The sequence below is a fragment of the Nannospalax galili genome, unplaced genomic scaffold (assembly GCF_000622305.1).
Source record: "Nannospalax galili isolate Female #2095 unplaced genomic scaffold, S.galili_v1.0 scaffold241, whole genome shotgun sequence".
Lineage (NCBI taxonomy): Eukaryota > Metazoa > Chordata > Mammalia > Rodentia > Spalacidae > Nannospalax > Nannospalax galili.
The window spans coordinates 710,005-724,420 of record NW_008345602.1 but is presented as its reverse complement, the minus strand read 5'-3'; the positions used below and the strand labels follow the sequence as shown (position 1 = coordinate 724,420).

Genomic DNA, 14,416 nt, shown 5'->3' with positions numbered 1-14,416 from the left:
TTTGTGTGACAAAGTCAAAGTCTCCTTTCTTTAATCACTAACTGGAGAGTCCATGAGTCAACAATTTTTTTTTTTTTTTTTGGTCTTTTTGAGACAGGGTCTCCCTGTAGCCCCAGCTGACCTGGAACTCATTATGTAGACCAGGCTGGCCTCGAACTCACAGAGATCTGCCTGCCTCTGCCTCCCAAGTGCTGGGATTAAAGGCATGCGCCACCATGCCCAGCTCATGTCAACATTTTTTTAAAAAGGAAAAAAATAACAATAAGGGAAATCCCAGTTTCTTAGAAGAAAGGAAAAGGAGTCATATTCACAAAATGTAATCAACAAAAATTAGCCAGAGGTTTCTTTGAATGAAGAAAGATTTAAGAATAAAAGTGAGATGTTCACATTTATTGCAAGAAAAACCAACCCCAGCACTTCTTCCTGCTTGACTTCAGACTCTTAGCTCAGAAAAGGGAACTTTGTCTTCCAGGCATGGGTATCTCCATTTCAATGACACTAATAGGGGAATGGGCTCTCAACTCTTGTCCCATCTGACATATTTTTCTGTCTATAAGTAGCACAAGATAAGGTGAAAGATGGAGAGAGAGAGAGAGAGAGAGAGAGAGAGAGAGAGAGATCAGTGCTAGAGATCTCCAACTCCTCTCTCCCCAGAGTAGTGCTTTCCAGCCCCATTTCTTGGCTCAGGCTGAGAAATCCCATAGTACAAGATGCCAGCCACAGTGACAGAGAATTCAGGAATTCACCCCCTGTTCCCATAAAATGTATTCAGTGTTGGCTTGAGTATGGCACATAAGGAAACCAAAATGTCTCCTGCATGTGGACAGATGGATCCTTAAAGACCTTGTGTCAAGCAAAGTAACTCATGAAAAACTTCACCGCCATCACCATTCTGTGTGTGCTCTTCATACAGGAGCAGTTAGTAAATGCACAAAATATGGAATCAGGCCTCTCAGTCCAATCCCACCTTCTCCTCCTCCTCTTTCCCTTCCTCCTCCTCTTCCTCCTTTCCCCCTCCTCCTGACACAGGGAACTTGTGCAAGTTTCTTAATTTCCTTGTGCCTCAGTTCGCCATCTGCAAGATTAAGATGAGACACAACCTCTTGTCTGATTCTCACAACAGCCCTCTGAGGTAACAAGAGGGTCTGCCTCCAGTTGAGATGACCAAATGTGTATAGAGTATGTAGAACAGTGGGTAGGCGTGTGCATTAGTGCTCTCTGCATGTTTGTTTTTCTTACTACCAACTAAAGTACAGCTGCATACAGCAGCAGCACTCATTGGTCCACTGGCTTTGAACTTTTGAGATTCTTGACTCTTTTAGTCTAGGAGATTTTTATTAGCTCAAAATGGCAGATATAGACAAGGACTGAGAAGGCTAGATGAGCTATCTCATTCAACTTTTCTAGTGTACAGTTTGAATGTGTATAACAAGAGTGGTCATGAAATGAGCACACACTATTTGGGCTTAAAAAACTATAACAGGAGACTTTAGAGTTCTAAAAGGCAGTCACTGGTGATTAATACACAAAGGCTCAGGGGCTTGGTGGATCAGCAGCAGTGCAGGTTGTGTTCACCACAGGTAGCCCACAGGTCACAGGGAGTTACAGGATGTCCTTCTAGAATGAAGCCAAATCATGTGAGTATTGACATCTGTGTGCCAAACTTTGCTCCAGGCCTGTCACACACTACCACATTCAACTTTCACAGCACCTCAGAAGGTAAAGATATGAGCACCCACGTCACAGAGGAAGAAGCTGAAACAGATGCAATTAAGGAACTGGTCCAAGGCCATCTAACCAATAAGGGGCGGTGCTTGGATTTAAACTAAATACACCCTCCTCCTCAGAATGCAAAGGTAGACAAAGTCCCTCTCAGATCCTTCCCTTACTTTCTATACACAGGACTCCTTAGCTTTATAAATACAGTGGCCCACAGCCATGGTGACTGGGGCTCTGTGAAGGCAGATATATCAAACCTACAGAAAACTAAGAAGGGATGACTCAAATGTGAAGCAATACTATGTAACCTGAGCAGACTGCCCTGGGTCTTTTTTTCTAAGCACATGGTTCTGTTTTATAGGTTGATTTTTATATACAGATAATCAAATTACAGATATAGTTCATCTTTTTTTTTTTACCCCTTGGTTTTAAAGGAATTCCTAACTTTCCTTTCAGAGACGGCATACTGCTGCATGAGGTGCACGTGCTGCATAATGAAGTTATCATTCCTTCCACACTGGACACTTGAGTTTGTCCAGCTTTTTTACTGTAGAGTGAATTTATTTTATTTAATTTCTTTTTGAGTTTTCAGAATTGTATGTGTTTATGTACCAGATCTCCTGCAACTGGAGTTACAGACAGTTGTTAGCTGCTGTGTGGGTGCTGGGAACCAAGACCCAACCTCTGGAAAACCAGAAACTGCTCTTAACCGATGAGCCATTTCTCCCGCCCTGTGAATCTTTTTCTTGACAGTTTGTCCTCTCCTGACATTTTTTCCCCCAGATCTTCCCAAGTACCAATGATCTTGGGTTCCCCTTCTCCTTCCTTCCTTTACCTCCTAGACTCATTGACACTAGAATGTACATAGTTAATAAGCTTAATTCATTAAGCCAAAGGAAAAAGTCTCTAACTGGGGGGGGGGGTTCTAGTTATTAGTAATCTGAACTATGAGAGTCCTCTGACACTCAACTAGAAAGTAGACTTTGTAACACCCCAAAGCTATAGGGCTCATTTAATTTTAGGGGGGAAAAAACACAATTCAGAGCTGCAGAGGTGGTGATGTGCTGAGGGTGAGGGAAGACCTTAAGTGAGGGTGAACGCAGAATGAAAAATTCAGTCGTCACAGTGCGTTTGGCCCCTCCAACCCGGATTCTTCAACTATATCCTATAAGGTGTTTAGCTTTAGGGATGCGTCTGCCCACCTTCCCACACTAGCTGGGCCTGTTTCCCAGTCCCAGTTACCAAGCGGCAGTCTCAGAGCCAGCCCCTATCAGCATAACTGTAAAGTTGTGGGAGGATGACCATCCCCACGCGTAGGGAGCACTGCCAAGCTTGTGTCCTGGCTGATCCTTTCGGAGCCTCGCCTGCCGCAACTCAAAGAGTGAATAATCCTGCGGGGAAATTAGAGCTCTGTGGAAAAGTTCCCTACGCCTGTTTTGAAGTCGCACTGTGTGTCCCTTCTTCCAGGGGCTCCGGGCCCGAGACCCAAGACTGAACTCCTTTTGTAACTCGGGATTCAATCCCTGGGCTTCCGGCCGGGGCTGCACGTCTGGTCCCAGGGGAGGATGGAGGGGCGGGACCGGGGGTGGGGTGGGTGAGGCTCCGCCTGTGCGAAACCTCCACGCTGAGCCCAGCAGCACCCGATCTCCCACGCTGCCCAAAGGGACCCGTCGCTCACCCACGCTGAGCCCAGCAGCACCCGATCTCTCCACGACGCCCGAGGGGACTTGATCGTCCCACGCCCCGCCGGGCCGCTCCGCCCTCGCCCTCGCTGGTTGGCCGGGTCGCTGCAGCTGGCGGCGGCGGGAGGAGCCCGGCGTGCCAGCCACGCAAAACCACGGCGTTCGCTGGGCGGCGGGCGCGGCGCGCGGTCCCCGGCGGAGGTGACAGCGCTGACAGCTGCCGGTGCGCTCGGTCCCCGCGGCGCCCCGCATCCCGCATCCCGCATCCCGCATCCCGCCTCCGCCGCGCTCTCCGCTTCCCCACGAGCCCGGGCGCCCGCCATGGGGAAGCCGGCGAGCTCGGGATGCGACTGGCGGCGCTTCCTGCGGAATCACTGGCTGCTGCTCTCCACCGTGGCTGCGGTGGTGCTAGGTAAGCCGGGCAGGGCGAGGCGCGCTGCCGGCGCCAGGCCGCGTGCGGGGCGGGGTGGGCTCGGTATGACGCGCGCTTCCCGGGTCCCTCGCGTCCCCTCGGCGTGGGCCTCGGTCCCTACGCTCCGGATGTCCCCAAGCTCTCTGATTGCACGCGGGGCACAAAGCTCCTAAGAGACTCGCTTTCCAGTGCTCCGCGAGCTGCTGTCCTTTCCCCAAAATGGTCAGAGGGGTTTGGAAGGTGGACCCGGGGGCCTTTAAAAACAAGCATGGTTTAATTTGATCCTCAGTCTTATCGGTTCCGTCATACACCACCTCCACGGTGGCGGGTCAGAGGTTGTATGAATTACAGTTCTCAGTCTCAGATTGGAAGAGGCACCTAGGCCTGGGGATGTCTGGGGAGATGAAGACCCTCTCCCTGGTACGGGCATGGAAAGGTGTTTTCCTATGGAGTTCCTTCTTACAGCCAGATTCATGCCTGAATTCAAGTGGTGCAGCTGTGGCCTGTGGGAGGCCACAGGGGCTACAGCTAAGAAAATTCAGTCTCCTTCTTTCTCCCTGGTCGTTTTTGTTTTCAAGCAAGCGTGTATTTCAGTGATCCACCTCTGACACGTCGCCGGGCTAGGGCTAGGTGGATATCTGAGCCATTGCTCAGCGGTTTAGGTTACTCATATATTGGTGAGGTTGTCTAAGTGGAGCTTGATGATGAACTTCTTGGTGGTGGGAGCCCTGTGGATGTCCTTATCCTGGAGTTTGCGCAGGTGCTGCTGCCCTGCAGGTGAGGACAGGTGCACCCTGGGGGAAAGTGGATTCCTTGGAAGGGTCCATCCTTTGGAAACTGCAGAAGCATTCGGGTCTGCTGGAAAGGAGATAAGGGCCCTTTCTCCTTCTCGCCTTTTTCTCCTTGCTCTCTAGCTTGAGTCTCAGAACGTCTGGTATTGCCTTCTCTGCTGCAAAGCCAAATGGAGAATATATTTATTTATTAAAAATAAAATGCCTTTAGAAGTTAATGGGATCCTCTTGGAGTCAGGTCAGTTCCTTCAGAACCTTACCAAAAGAAAAGCCAGGTTTCTAGTAAATAAATAACATCCTAGAATTGCCTTAATAGAGGACATTTGTAGGAAGGAGGAAAGGAGGGAAAGAGAAGCAAGTGTTGACACCCCCCCACCTCCGTCCTCTGGAAGTGGGAAGTGCCTAGTGGTTTGGGACATTTTTAGCCTTACCACATTTAAATAACAGGCCCTACCTACCTAGAGAGTGGTTGGATGTGAGGACATGGACTAGTTTGTTTTCCCAGGATTAGCACAGAATTTATTTATTTATTTGTTGTTGAGGGGGCTGTCTTTTGGAGACTCCCGGTAGCTGTAGCCCTAGCTGGCCTGGAACTTGCTATGTAGACCAGATTGGCCCTGAACTCGGAGATCCACCTACCTCAGCCTCCAGAGTGCTGGGATTAAAGGCCAGTGCTAGCATGCCCCGGGCCAGAATTTATTCTTGAATTTCTTCAGAAAGCCTTGAGGGTAACTGAGTCTAGTGTCTCCTTCCCCCTTCCCTATGTCTTTTGCCCTGGGCACTCCAGAGATCCTGCTTGGTCACCAAGTGTTTCACACCAGCAGTTGGTTAGCATGATTGTTGGTGCCCCAGAACTGGCATACTAACTCATCAGAGGCTGCTGTGGAAAGAATGTTGAGCAGTTGCTAGCTAGCCTTTGGACCAGTTGCATAAGCAGCATCTTCAGGCCAATAAAGGTTTCCTGTCAATTTTGTAGGCAGGTCTGTGGTCTCAGATGGGCCAGTTTGTACAGCTTTAATGGCAGTGAACCCCAGGAACTTGATTTTAGTATTGTAACAATGCAGGAAATATACTATTTAAAATTGCAGGTGCCCAGCTGAGGTCTTAAGGGACATTTGCTCCTCCTGAGGACTGGAGGGTAGTCTCTGGCATGTTGCTTGGAACACCTCCAGTGCAGCCAACCTGGCCCTTCCTAGGATCCTCCTCTTTGCCACTCAGAGCACCCTGGGTCTGAGCGAAAACTCACACCTCACTGTTTAGTCTACACTGGCTCACCTGTTTAACAAGCAAGAAAATCCTAGCCACTTGTAACTGGCCCAGAGTATCTATTAAATGCCCGTTTTTATAGGTGATAGTGAGTTTTTCTACAACTATCATAATTGATCCAGTAAAATCCAGAACTATTGCAAAGCTTCCTTTTTGGATTTCTTGGCATGTGAAACTTAAAGAAAAAAAAAGATGCTAAATGCATTAAGTGCTTGGTAAAATCTTCTGATTACAGCATCTGAAATATTTGATCTGTGCTGTAAGCTAGCATCAGTGACTATGTAAAAAATTTCATCATTAAAATGAAGGGCAAAGTTTGTTTGTTTGTTTGTTTGTTTGTTTGTTTATTATCCCAGCACTCTGGACTTAGACTCAGGAAGTTCAAGGTCAATGTCAGCTACACAGTGAGACTCTGTTTCAAAAAAAATAAATTTAATGAGCCTGCTTAAAGTCTTCGATTTTCCAAAATATAGCTTGTGAGGGAAGACCACCTTCATTTGGTATGTGGAAATCAACTTGTTTTTCATACCCAAGATGCTTTGAGCTAAATATTTACCAAATTCTTATTTACAAGCTGGAGGGATTAAATAGGTGTCTATCTTTACTATCTTGATAATTTCCGTGAAACCCTACAAGATTCTGCAAATACTATTTTAACCTGTAAGGCTTTTTCTACAGAATCATCTCTTCTAGGCTTCTGGGTGTTTCTGTGGCACAGTAGAATAAGCACAGAGCCTACAGTCAGGAGCTCTGCACTTGTGCCCTGAATTCTACCTGGCTTTGCCATCTAAACACATTGCTTATTCTTTAGGGCCCTCAGTTCCCTCATCTGGAAAACAGGAATATCTTCTTTTGTCTTTTTTTTTTTTTGGTCTTTTTGAGACAGGGTCTCCCTGTAGCCCCAGCTGGCCTGGAACTCACTATGTAGACCAGACTGGCCTTGAACTCACAGAGATCCACCTGCCTCTGCCTCCAAGGTGCTGGAATCAAAGGTGTGCACTACCACACAGGTGAAAACAGGAATATCTGTTACTGGGTTGATCAAGATAGTGTGGAAATACCCAATTTTATGCCTGGCATACCAGTAAATGTTGCTTCAAGGAAAAACTAAGTGATTTAAATATGGGAAAATTAACGTTTTCTTTTGAACTCACATCTTTGTCCAGTCTATAATTTGAAGTTCATAATGATTCAAGTGTTTTGATGGAGTATTCTGTCAAAACCATCACCAGCCTCTGTAGCATTATTCATTTATTGAAAAAGGGAAATAGAAATAGTCATTTTATTTTATACCCTATAGACTAATTCTTAATTTGCGTAACAGGCCGAGATTCTGTGGGAAGAACTTTTATGCTCTAAGTGGGAATTCTGTCTAAGCAGAATTTCTGAGTTTGAGAAATCTGTCACCAATGATAGGACTGCTTGGAGTATCCTGCTTGTGACAGAAAGCCTCAGCTCCCCTCCAGGTTGTGTGTTAGCTCAGTCATTGGTGAAATCTGCAGTGCTGAGCTTGAGGGACCTTCAGCTGCTTGTGCCACAGAGCCCACAAGCTCATCTACTGGAAAGCAGTTCTTCTGGCATACTAGGAAAGCAGTCATTGGTAGACTCGGTTCTGTTCTCTAAACTCTGACCTGATTCTTCTAAGTTCTTAGTAACATCCTTACCCAACCTTGTCTCCAGCCCTGGAATGCCTCTGGAGTATGCCTGGCAGTGCTCATTTGGACTTGGTCTATGTTTTCTCTTGTTCTGTTTTCTCATGATTCTCTGATGTCCTTGAGGACAGTCAGAGCCGTGGCCCATATCGTTCCACACCCAGTTTTTCACCTCCCTGGCCTTAGTACAGCTATGTTCAGAAATGTATCTGTCATCGCCAACACTTATGTCACTCCTTCACTCAGCAAATAGGATTCATGCCCACTGTATGTCAATGGATTGTCCCAGAGCCAGGTCACAGCAGGGAGCAAAACTCCCTGCCCTCGTGGAACTTAGGTTCCAGGGAAGGGGCAGAAAGTAAATGAAATAGGAAAAATATAGCATAGAAGAGTTCAGATGGGACTAGTGCTCTGGGGAGGGGTCTAGGGAAGGCAGGGGTGAAATAGGTAATTTAAAATAGGGTGACAGGGCTGGAGAGATGGCTCAGTGGTTAAGAGGACTGGCTGCTTTTGCAGAAGACTTCGCTTCCCAGCACAGCTTTCTGTAATTCCAGTTCCAGGGGAATTTGACGCCCTCTTCTGACCTCCACAGGCGTTGCATGACATGGGTGCATTTTCATGCAGACAGTACACTCATACACATAAAATAAAAATAATAAAATTTTAAAAAATAAAATAAAGTAGGGTGACAGGAAAGGCCATACTGAGACTAAGAAGGTGACAACTGGGTCAAGACTGGAAATTGCGAAGACGTGCAGATCCCTGGATAAACAGCAGGGAAGGGAATGAGGATAGGAAATGAGGTGGAGGTGAGAAGGGGTCAGGACAACAGGGTAGGGTCAGGCTCATTTCCAGGCAGGGAGAGAGGGGGCTCAGCAAGGGAGCATGGCCGGAGAGTGGAACAGAAAGGGAGGCCACACCAGGTGTTCATTGAGCTGACCCACTAAGCCTGGTAGGATCTAGTCAGAGGGAAAAGTAACTGTCTCAGGCAGGATAGGGAGTCCCGAAGAGAAGCATGGTGTGCTGCGTGTGGTTTTGCTGAGGTGTGAGGTGGAGGAGCCTAGGGAACCCTGGGATGAAGACAGGCAGCAAGCAGTGACAAGTTCATCTGGAGACAGCTTGTGAGTGGAGTATCAAGTAGAGAACACAACCAACGGGCACAGGAAGAGGAAGCAGAAGCTTTGGGGAAAAATAAACCCATTTAGCGAGAACAGGGAAAAGACCAAATGCAGAGCCCTGAACACCCAGAGCTACAAGTGTTCAGAGAGGGCCTACAGACCACCAGAAATTAGAAGAGTTGAGAGACTCTGAGGGGAGGGTGCTCAACAGTGTGGGGCCGAAGCAGGGCAGGTAACCCTCTGGGCCTTTCTTTGGCTGCACTGGAGTGTGAAAGACTTGGGAGAAAATGGTAATTAAGTGTAAGATCCAAGAAACCTTTTCCTGTTTTGTTATGATTTGTGGATTTTTGTGTTTGCTTTAACAAAAAGAGAAGCAATCATTAAAGTGAGAGGAGAGGGGAGGGGAGGGAAGGGGAGGAGAGGGGGGAAGGGAAGAGAGGAAAGTGGAGGGGAGGGAGAATGAATTATGCTGGGTGGATCGATGCCCAGGAGAATCAGTCACTTACCCATGGCGTGGAGGGGCCTGGCGAGAGCTTCCCCTGAGCAGAGAGGTCTTGTTTCATTTCCCTTTAGCTCTGCCTTTTGTGGTATCAGAGTATGCCTGGGTCTCCCTCCCGTCAAAACCCTGAGCCAAATCACATCTTGCTGTATAGGATACTCTTCACAGTTCCGGAGACCAGGACATGAGTCTATTTGGAAGCCCCCATTCAAACTCCTACAAAGGTTAGAGTTGAGGCTGCTATCCAAATGACCTTTCTGAAAGCAGATCAGATCTTTTCTCTTTGGGCCTTAAAATGGCCTATGGCTGCCTGCTGCCCTCAAGGTGGAAAGGTGGTCTCTTCAGCATGATATCCAAAACCTTCCACTGCCTACATCCGGACTGCTGGCCTTACCCTTCAAGACCCAGTTCAACACAGCTTCTTTTGAGTAATGCCCACCTTCACTTTTTCCAGGACATACAAAACACCTTCCCTTCCTGGTACACATTTATAAGCTCAAAGACTTAGTGTCACTATTTACCAAATACTGTCCTAAGTGTTCTATGTGTATCAACCCATTTGATTTTTCCAGCAAGAATATTTTTAGGAAACTGAGGCATGAACAGTTAGGAAACTTGTCCAGTGTCACTGATCAAGGGCAGTACTGCAAATTCAAATGCTGGCAGTCTGGCCTCACAGACCCTGCTCCTGTCCATATGCTTCCCAACTGCCGTGTTAAACGTGCTTCCCAACTACTGTGTTAAACGTGCACCTGTCAGGTATGTATGTATCTTTGGATTTCCCTGCCTCCCCACCAACCATTGGCCCTGTACAGAGGATTCTGTGTTGCTTCTCTCTGTGCCCACAGCACTGTCTCCTCGTGTCGTAGACTGTGCATTTATCAAATTGTTGAGCTGTTTACAACCCCAAGTATAGAGAACCAAGAACATTATCCTTGTTTCTTAAATGAATAAATGAGCACAAAATTTACACCAGATTCCATTTCCTCCATAATTTCTTTTTTGTCCTTCAGCCCTTCTGATCTACATCTGTAACTCAGATTAACACTTAGTCTGCATATGCATCAGGTATACTCATCTTTCCTTCCTCAAAACTAGATTACAGACCCCTTGAGGGTACTCCTCTAATTCCTAGCAGGCACTCAAAACCAAAATGAGACCAAACAATAATGCAACTGGTTCTTTAAAAGCCAACTGAGGTATGGGAAACATAGTTCAGAGGTTAAGAGCACTGGACTCAGGTTTAGTTCCCAGTACCCACATGGTGGCTAACAACTGTCTCTAGCTCCAGTTCCAGGGGATCTGATGCCCTCTCCTGGCCTCTGTAGGTATTGCATGCATTTGGTACAGGCAAAACATTTATACACATAAAATAAAAATAAATAAAAATTTAAAAGTCATGTGGAAAACAAAGTATATGTGATATATTCTTTGGGGCTTTGCTTCTTGTCAGAAAGGAAAAGGTTTAGACTGACTGGGAAGAGCAAGTAAGATTACATTCACATGCTAATCCATTTATAGGTACTGTATTGTCTTATCTGGTGCAGTATTTGTTGACAGAAAATTGGAAACAAAGGTTCTGAGATTGATTATTGATATCTGACAAGGGCTTAAGATCCAGGCATAGTGGTAGGTGACCACATACTTGTCCCTGGGTTAGAAAACTTGTGAGATTGCTTCCGGTTTTAAGAACCTTTAGCAATGACCATGTAGTCACTTCTCAGTTCACTGTGCAGAGCCAGAGGAGCTATTCTGAGATTGCTTCCGGTTTTAAGAACCTTTAGCAATGACCATGTAGTCACTTCTCAGTTCACTGTGCAGAGCCAGAGGAGCTATTCTGTGCTGTACTGGGCTATGGCAGTGGTGGAGAGTGAGTATTAAGAAAAATGAGATGAACTTGATGTTCTATCAACTGTTCTGTGATGACAGGCAGGGTAATGTCTCTGCTCATGTCAGGTTGGTCCCCACAGTAATGAGAGGTCTAATAAGCATATACATGTGGACTTTGTATCTCTATACTTAAAAATATTCATGAAACAGAATATTTCAACTCACAAAATAAAACAATATTATTTTTGTCTATAAAGTGATAGGACTTAGTCTAATCCTCAAAAACAGGATCCCCTCTTAGGGTTCTTAATCTCATTAATAAAAGAATTTAAGAATGGACTCAAACAGAAGCTTTAGGACAATTTTATTAGCGTTCAAAGAAAAACCTCCAGGGCAGGCAAGCTGTAAATCTGAACAGTTTCCCCGAGGAGGAGAACGGAGGGGAGAAAGAGAGAAACTTAAGCCATTTTAAAGCAGGAATGGAAGTCAGACAGTGGTGGACTAGCAGCCACATGGTGGGGAGGGGAGCTTTAGAGAAAGAGGAAAAACACCTGAAATGCTGGGGAAGCCCAGAGCATTAGGGATAGCATGCAGGCAATACACATAAAATAAAAATCATTTAAAAATATTTTTTAAAAAATAAGAGAGAAGAAAAGGGAAATAAATAGGAAAGAAAAAAAGTCAAATTATCCCTATTTACAGGTGATGAGATCTTGCACTGACTAGACCCCAAAGACTGCAACCAGAACTCTTAGGCCCGATAAACAGGTTGATCAAAGTAGCAGGATACAAACTCAGTGTGTAAAAATCAATAGCTTTTCTGTGTACCTATAATGGCCCTACTGAGAAAGAAATCAGGGAAATCCCATTCACAAAAACAAGCTAGGAATAAACCTAATGAAGGAAGTAAAATAAAGATTGAAAGACCTCCAGTGTTCACGGATTGGAAGGATTAATATTAGACAGATGACTATATTATCAAAAGTAATCTGTAGATTCTAAGCAATCTCCATCAAAATCCCAATGACATTCAGAATAATAATCCTAAAAGCCATGTGGAAGCCCCCCCCCAAAACCCAATAGCCAAGACAATCCTTAACAGAAGGAACAATGCTAAGTGCATCTGTCACAATACTCCATCTCCAATTATATTACAGAGCCATAGTAACAAAAATAGCATGGTGCTTGCATAAAAACAGACATGTTGACCAGTCAAATAGAAGATCCGGAAATGAACCATACAATTACAGTTACCTAACTTCTAGAAAAGGTTATCAAAAACATACAATGGAGAAAGGCAGATGCTTTAACAAATGTTTCTGGGAAAACTGGATTAGCACATGTAGAAGAATGAAACTAGACCCTTATCTCTCACCCTGCACAAAAATCAATTCAAAGTAGATCAAAGATCTTAATGTTTGACCTGAAATTTTGAGACTGCTAGTAGGAAAACATACATAAAACTCTTTGAGATCCAGGCATGTGCAAGGGCTTTCTGACCAGGACTCTAATAACAGAGAAAATAAACCCAAGAATTGACAAATGGAATTACATGGAATTAAAAGTCTTTCATACAACAAAGTAAACAGTCACCAGAGTAAAGTGACAGCTACAGAATTGGAACAAATCTTTATCAATGCCACATAATACAGGAGTTTAATATCTAGAATACATGCAGGAACTGCAGGGGCTGGTGAGATGGCTCAACACTTAAGGATACTTGCTGTTCTTACTGAGGACCCAAGTTCAGTGCCCAGTACCCATGTCAGGCAGCTTATAGCAGCCTGAAACTCCAGCTCCAAGGAACCCTCTTTGGCCTTTTCAGGCACCTGCTTTTGGCACACACACACACACACACACACACACACACACACACACACAAAACCTTTTAAAAAATAATTGCAAAATTTAAACATTAAGAAGGCACAAATTATCCAATCAATAAATGAGTTAGTGAATTAAGAGACAGTTCTTTAAAAAAGAAATACACTGTGAGAGATAAATAATGCTTAGCTAGTTTTAGCCAAATAAATCCTTTCCTCTCCCCAAAATAAATTAAAAATAAATAAATAAATAAATAAATAAAGGAATACAAGGTCTGGAGAGCATTGATTGCTCTTGCTGAGTATGGTGGATTTGATTCCCAGCATTCACATGGCAGCTAACAACTGTCTGTAACTCCAGTTCCAGGGGATCCAATGCCCTCTTCTGATCTCTTTGGGCATTGCATGACACACCTGCATACACTCATATATATAAAATTTAAAAAATGAGTAAAATATTTAAAAAATAAAGCAAAAAGGACTACAAATATCCAATAAATATTTGAAAAGTATTTTTAGTCACCAGGAAAGTGCAAATTAAAATTTCTTTGAGATTCTCTCTTACCCTAGTCTGAATGGCCATCACCAACAAAACAGTGGTGGTAAGGAAGTGAGGAAAAGGAGCCCTTCAATCCCAGCACTCTGGAGGCAGAGGCAGATGGGATCTGAGTTCAGGGTCAGCCTGGTCTAGATCACCAATTCCAGGTCAGTTGAGACTACAGGGAGTCCCCTCTCTTTCGAAAAAAAAAAGGGGGGGACTAAATAAATAAATAAATAATCTATATATGTGAATATGTGTATAAATATGTGTGTATATGGGGGGGCAGTTTGGTTCACAAAATTAGAAGGGAGATCATGAAAGGAGGGTAAGAGATCTTAAGAGAGGTAGAAAATACAACTGGCCAAGTTTTAGAGAATAAGAGACTGCAGAGTGTGTGTCCCTGGATAGGACTCCTTTATTAAACCTCACCCACTCATGGCTCAGAGACCATTGTGGAAGAGGAGGCAGAAAGATTGTAAGAGCCAGGGTTGGTGCATGAGCATAAGGAAACAGAGGCTTTAAGGCCTCTGGGAACTCGCTCATATGAACTCGCAATAACGGTAACAGCATGCTCAAGACCCATGCTGACTCAATCAGACAAGAACTGGTGAAATGGGGAGCAGGCCCCAACCTTAGCCAAGGGTCTGTTGGCAACTAATTACTATGTTCTTCTTTAAGGTAGTGACTCTGCATAGGCTGATTAGACTCCAGTGAAGGAGCTTGTACTGAGGGACATCTGGGTCCAAATGCTTGACTGGATATCCTTAATATATATGCATGAAATCTGGTGCTGGGGTGGGGAGTATGGAAGTGTGGATGAGGAAGGGGGTCTAATTTGATTAAGATATATGAAATGCACAAAAACTCAATAAATACACATTCAAAAAGAACCACACAAAAAAAGAGAGGTGGAAAATAGAGAGTGTGATGGAGTACTTGTCCTAGCAAAACAGAAGGGGGGACTAACTGGAGAAAGGAAGGGAGAAGAAGGTCCAGGGAGGCAGGGAAGGAGTGAGAGCAAAGTGTAAGGATACATATGTTTAAAGAGGCTGTGATGAAACTCATTACTTTGTATGCTAAAAA

The 14,416-nt window shown here is 44.8% G+C and overlaps 1 protein-coding gene across 1 annotated transcript in view; it reads left to right on the top strand.

The window, feature by feature from the left end:
- Positions 1 to 3,356: 3,356 nt before the first annotated feature.
- Slc1a1 (solute carrier family 1 member 1) overlaps positions 3,357 to 14,416 on the top strand; it is a 114,607-nt gene continuing 103,547 nt past the window's right edge. The window contains exon 1 of the mRNA XM_008841680.2: positions 3,357 to 3,813. Coding sequence (XP_008839902.1) covers positions 3,723 to 3,813 — 91 coding nt within the window. The 5' untranslated portion in view covers positions 3,357 to 3,722. The remainder of the gene's footprint in view (positions 3,814 to 14,416) is intronic.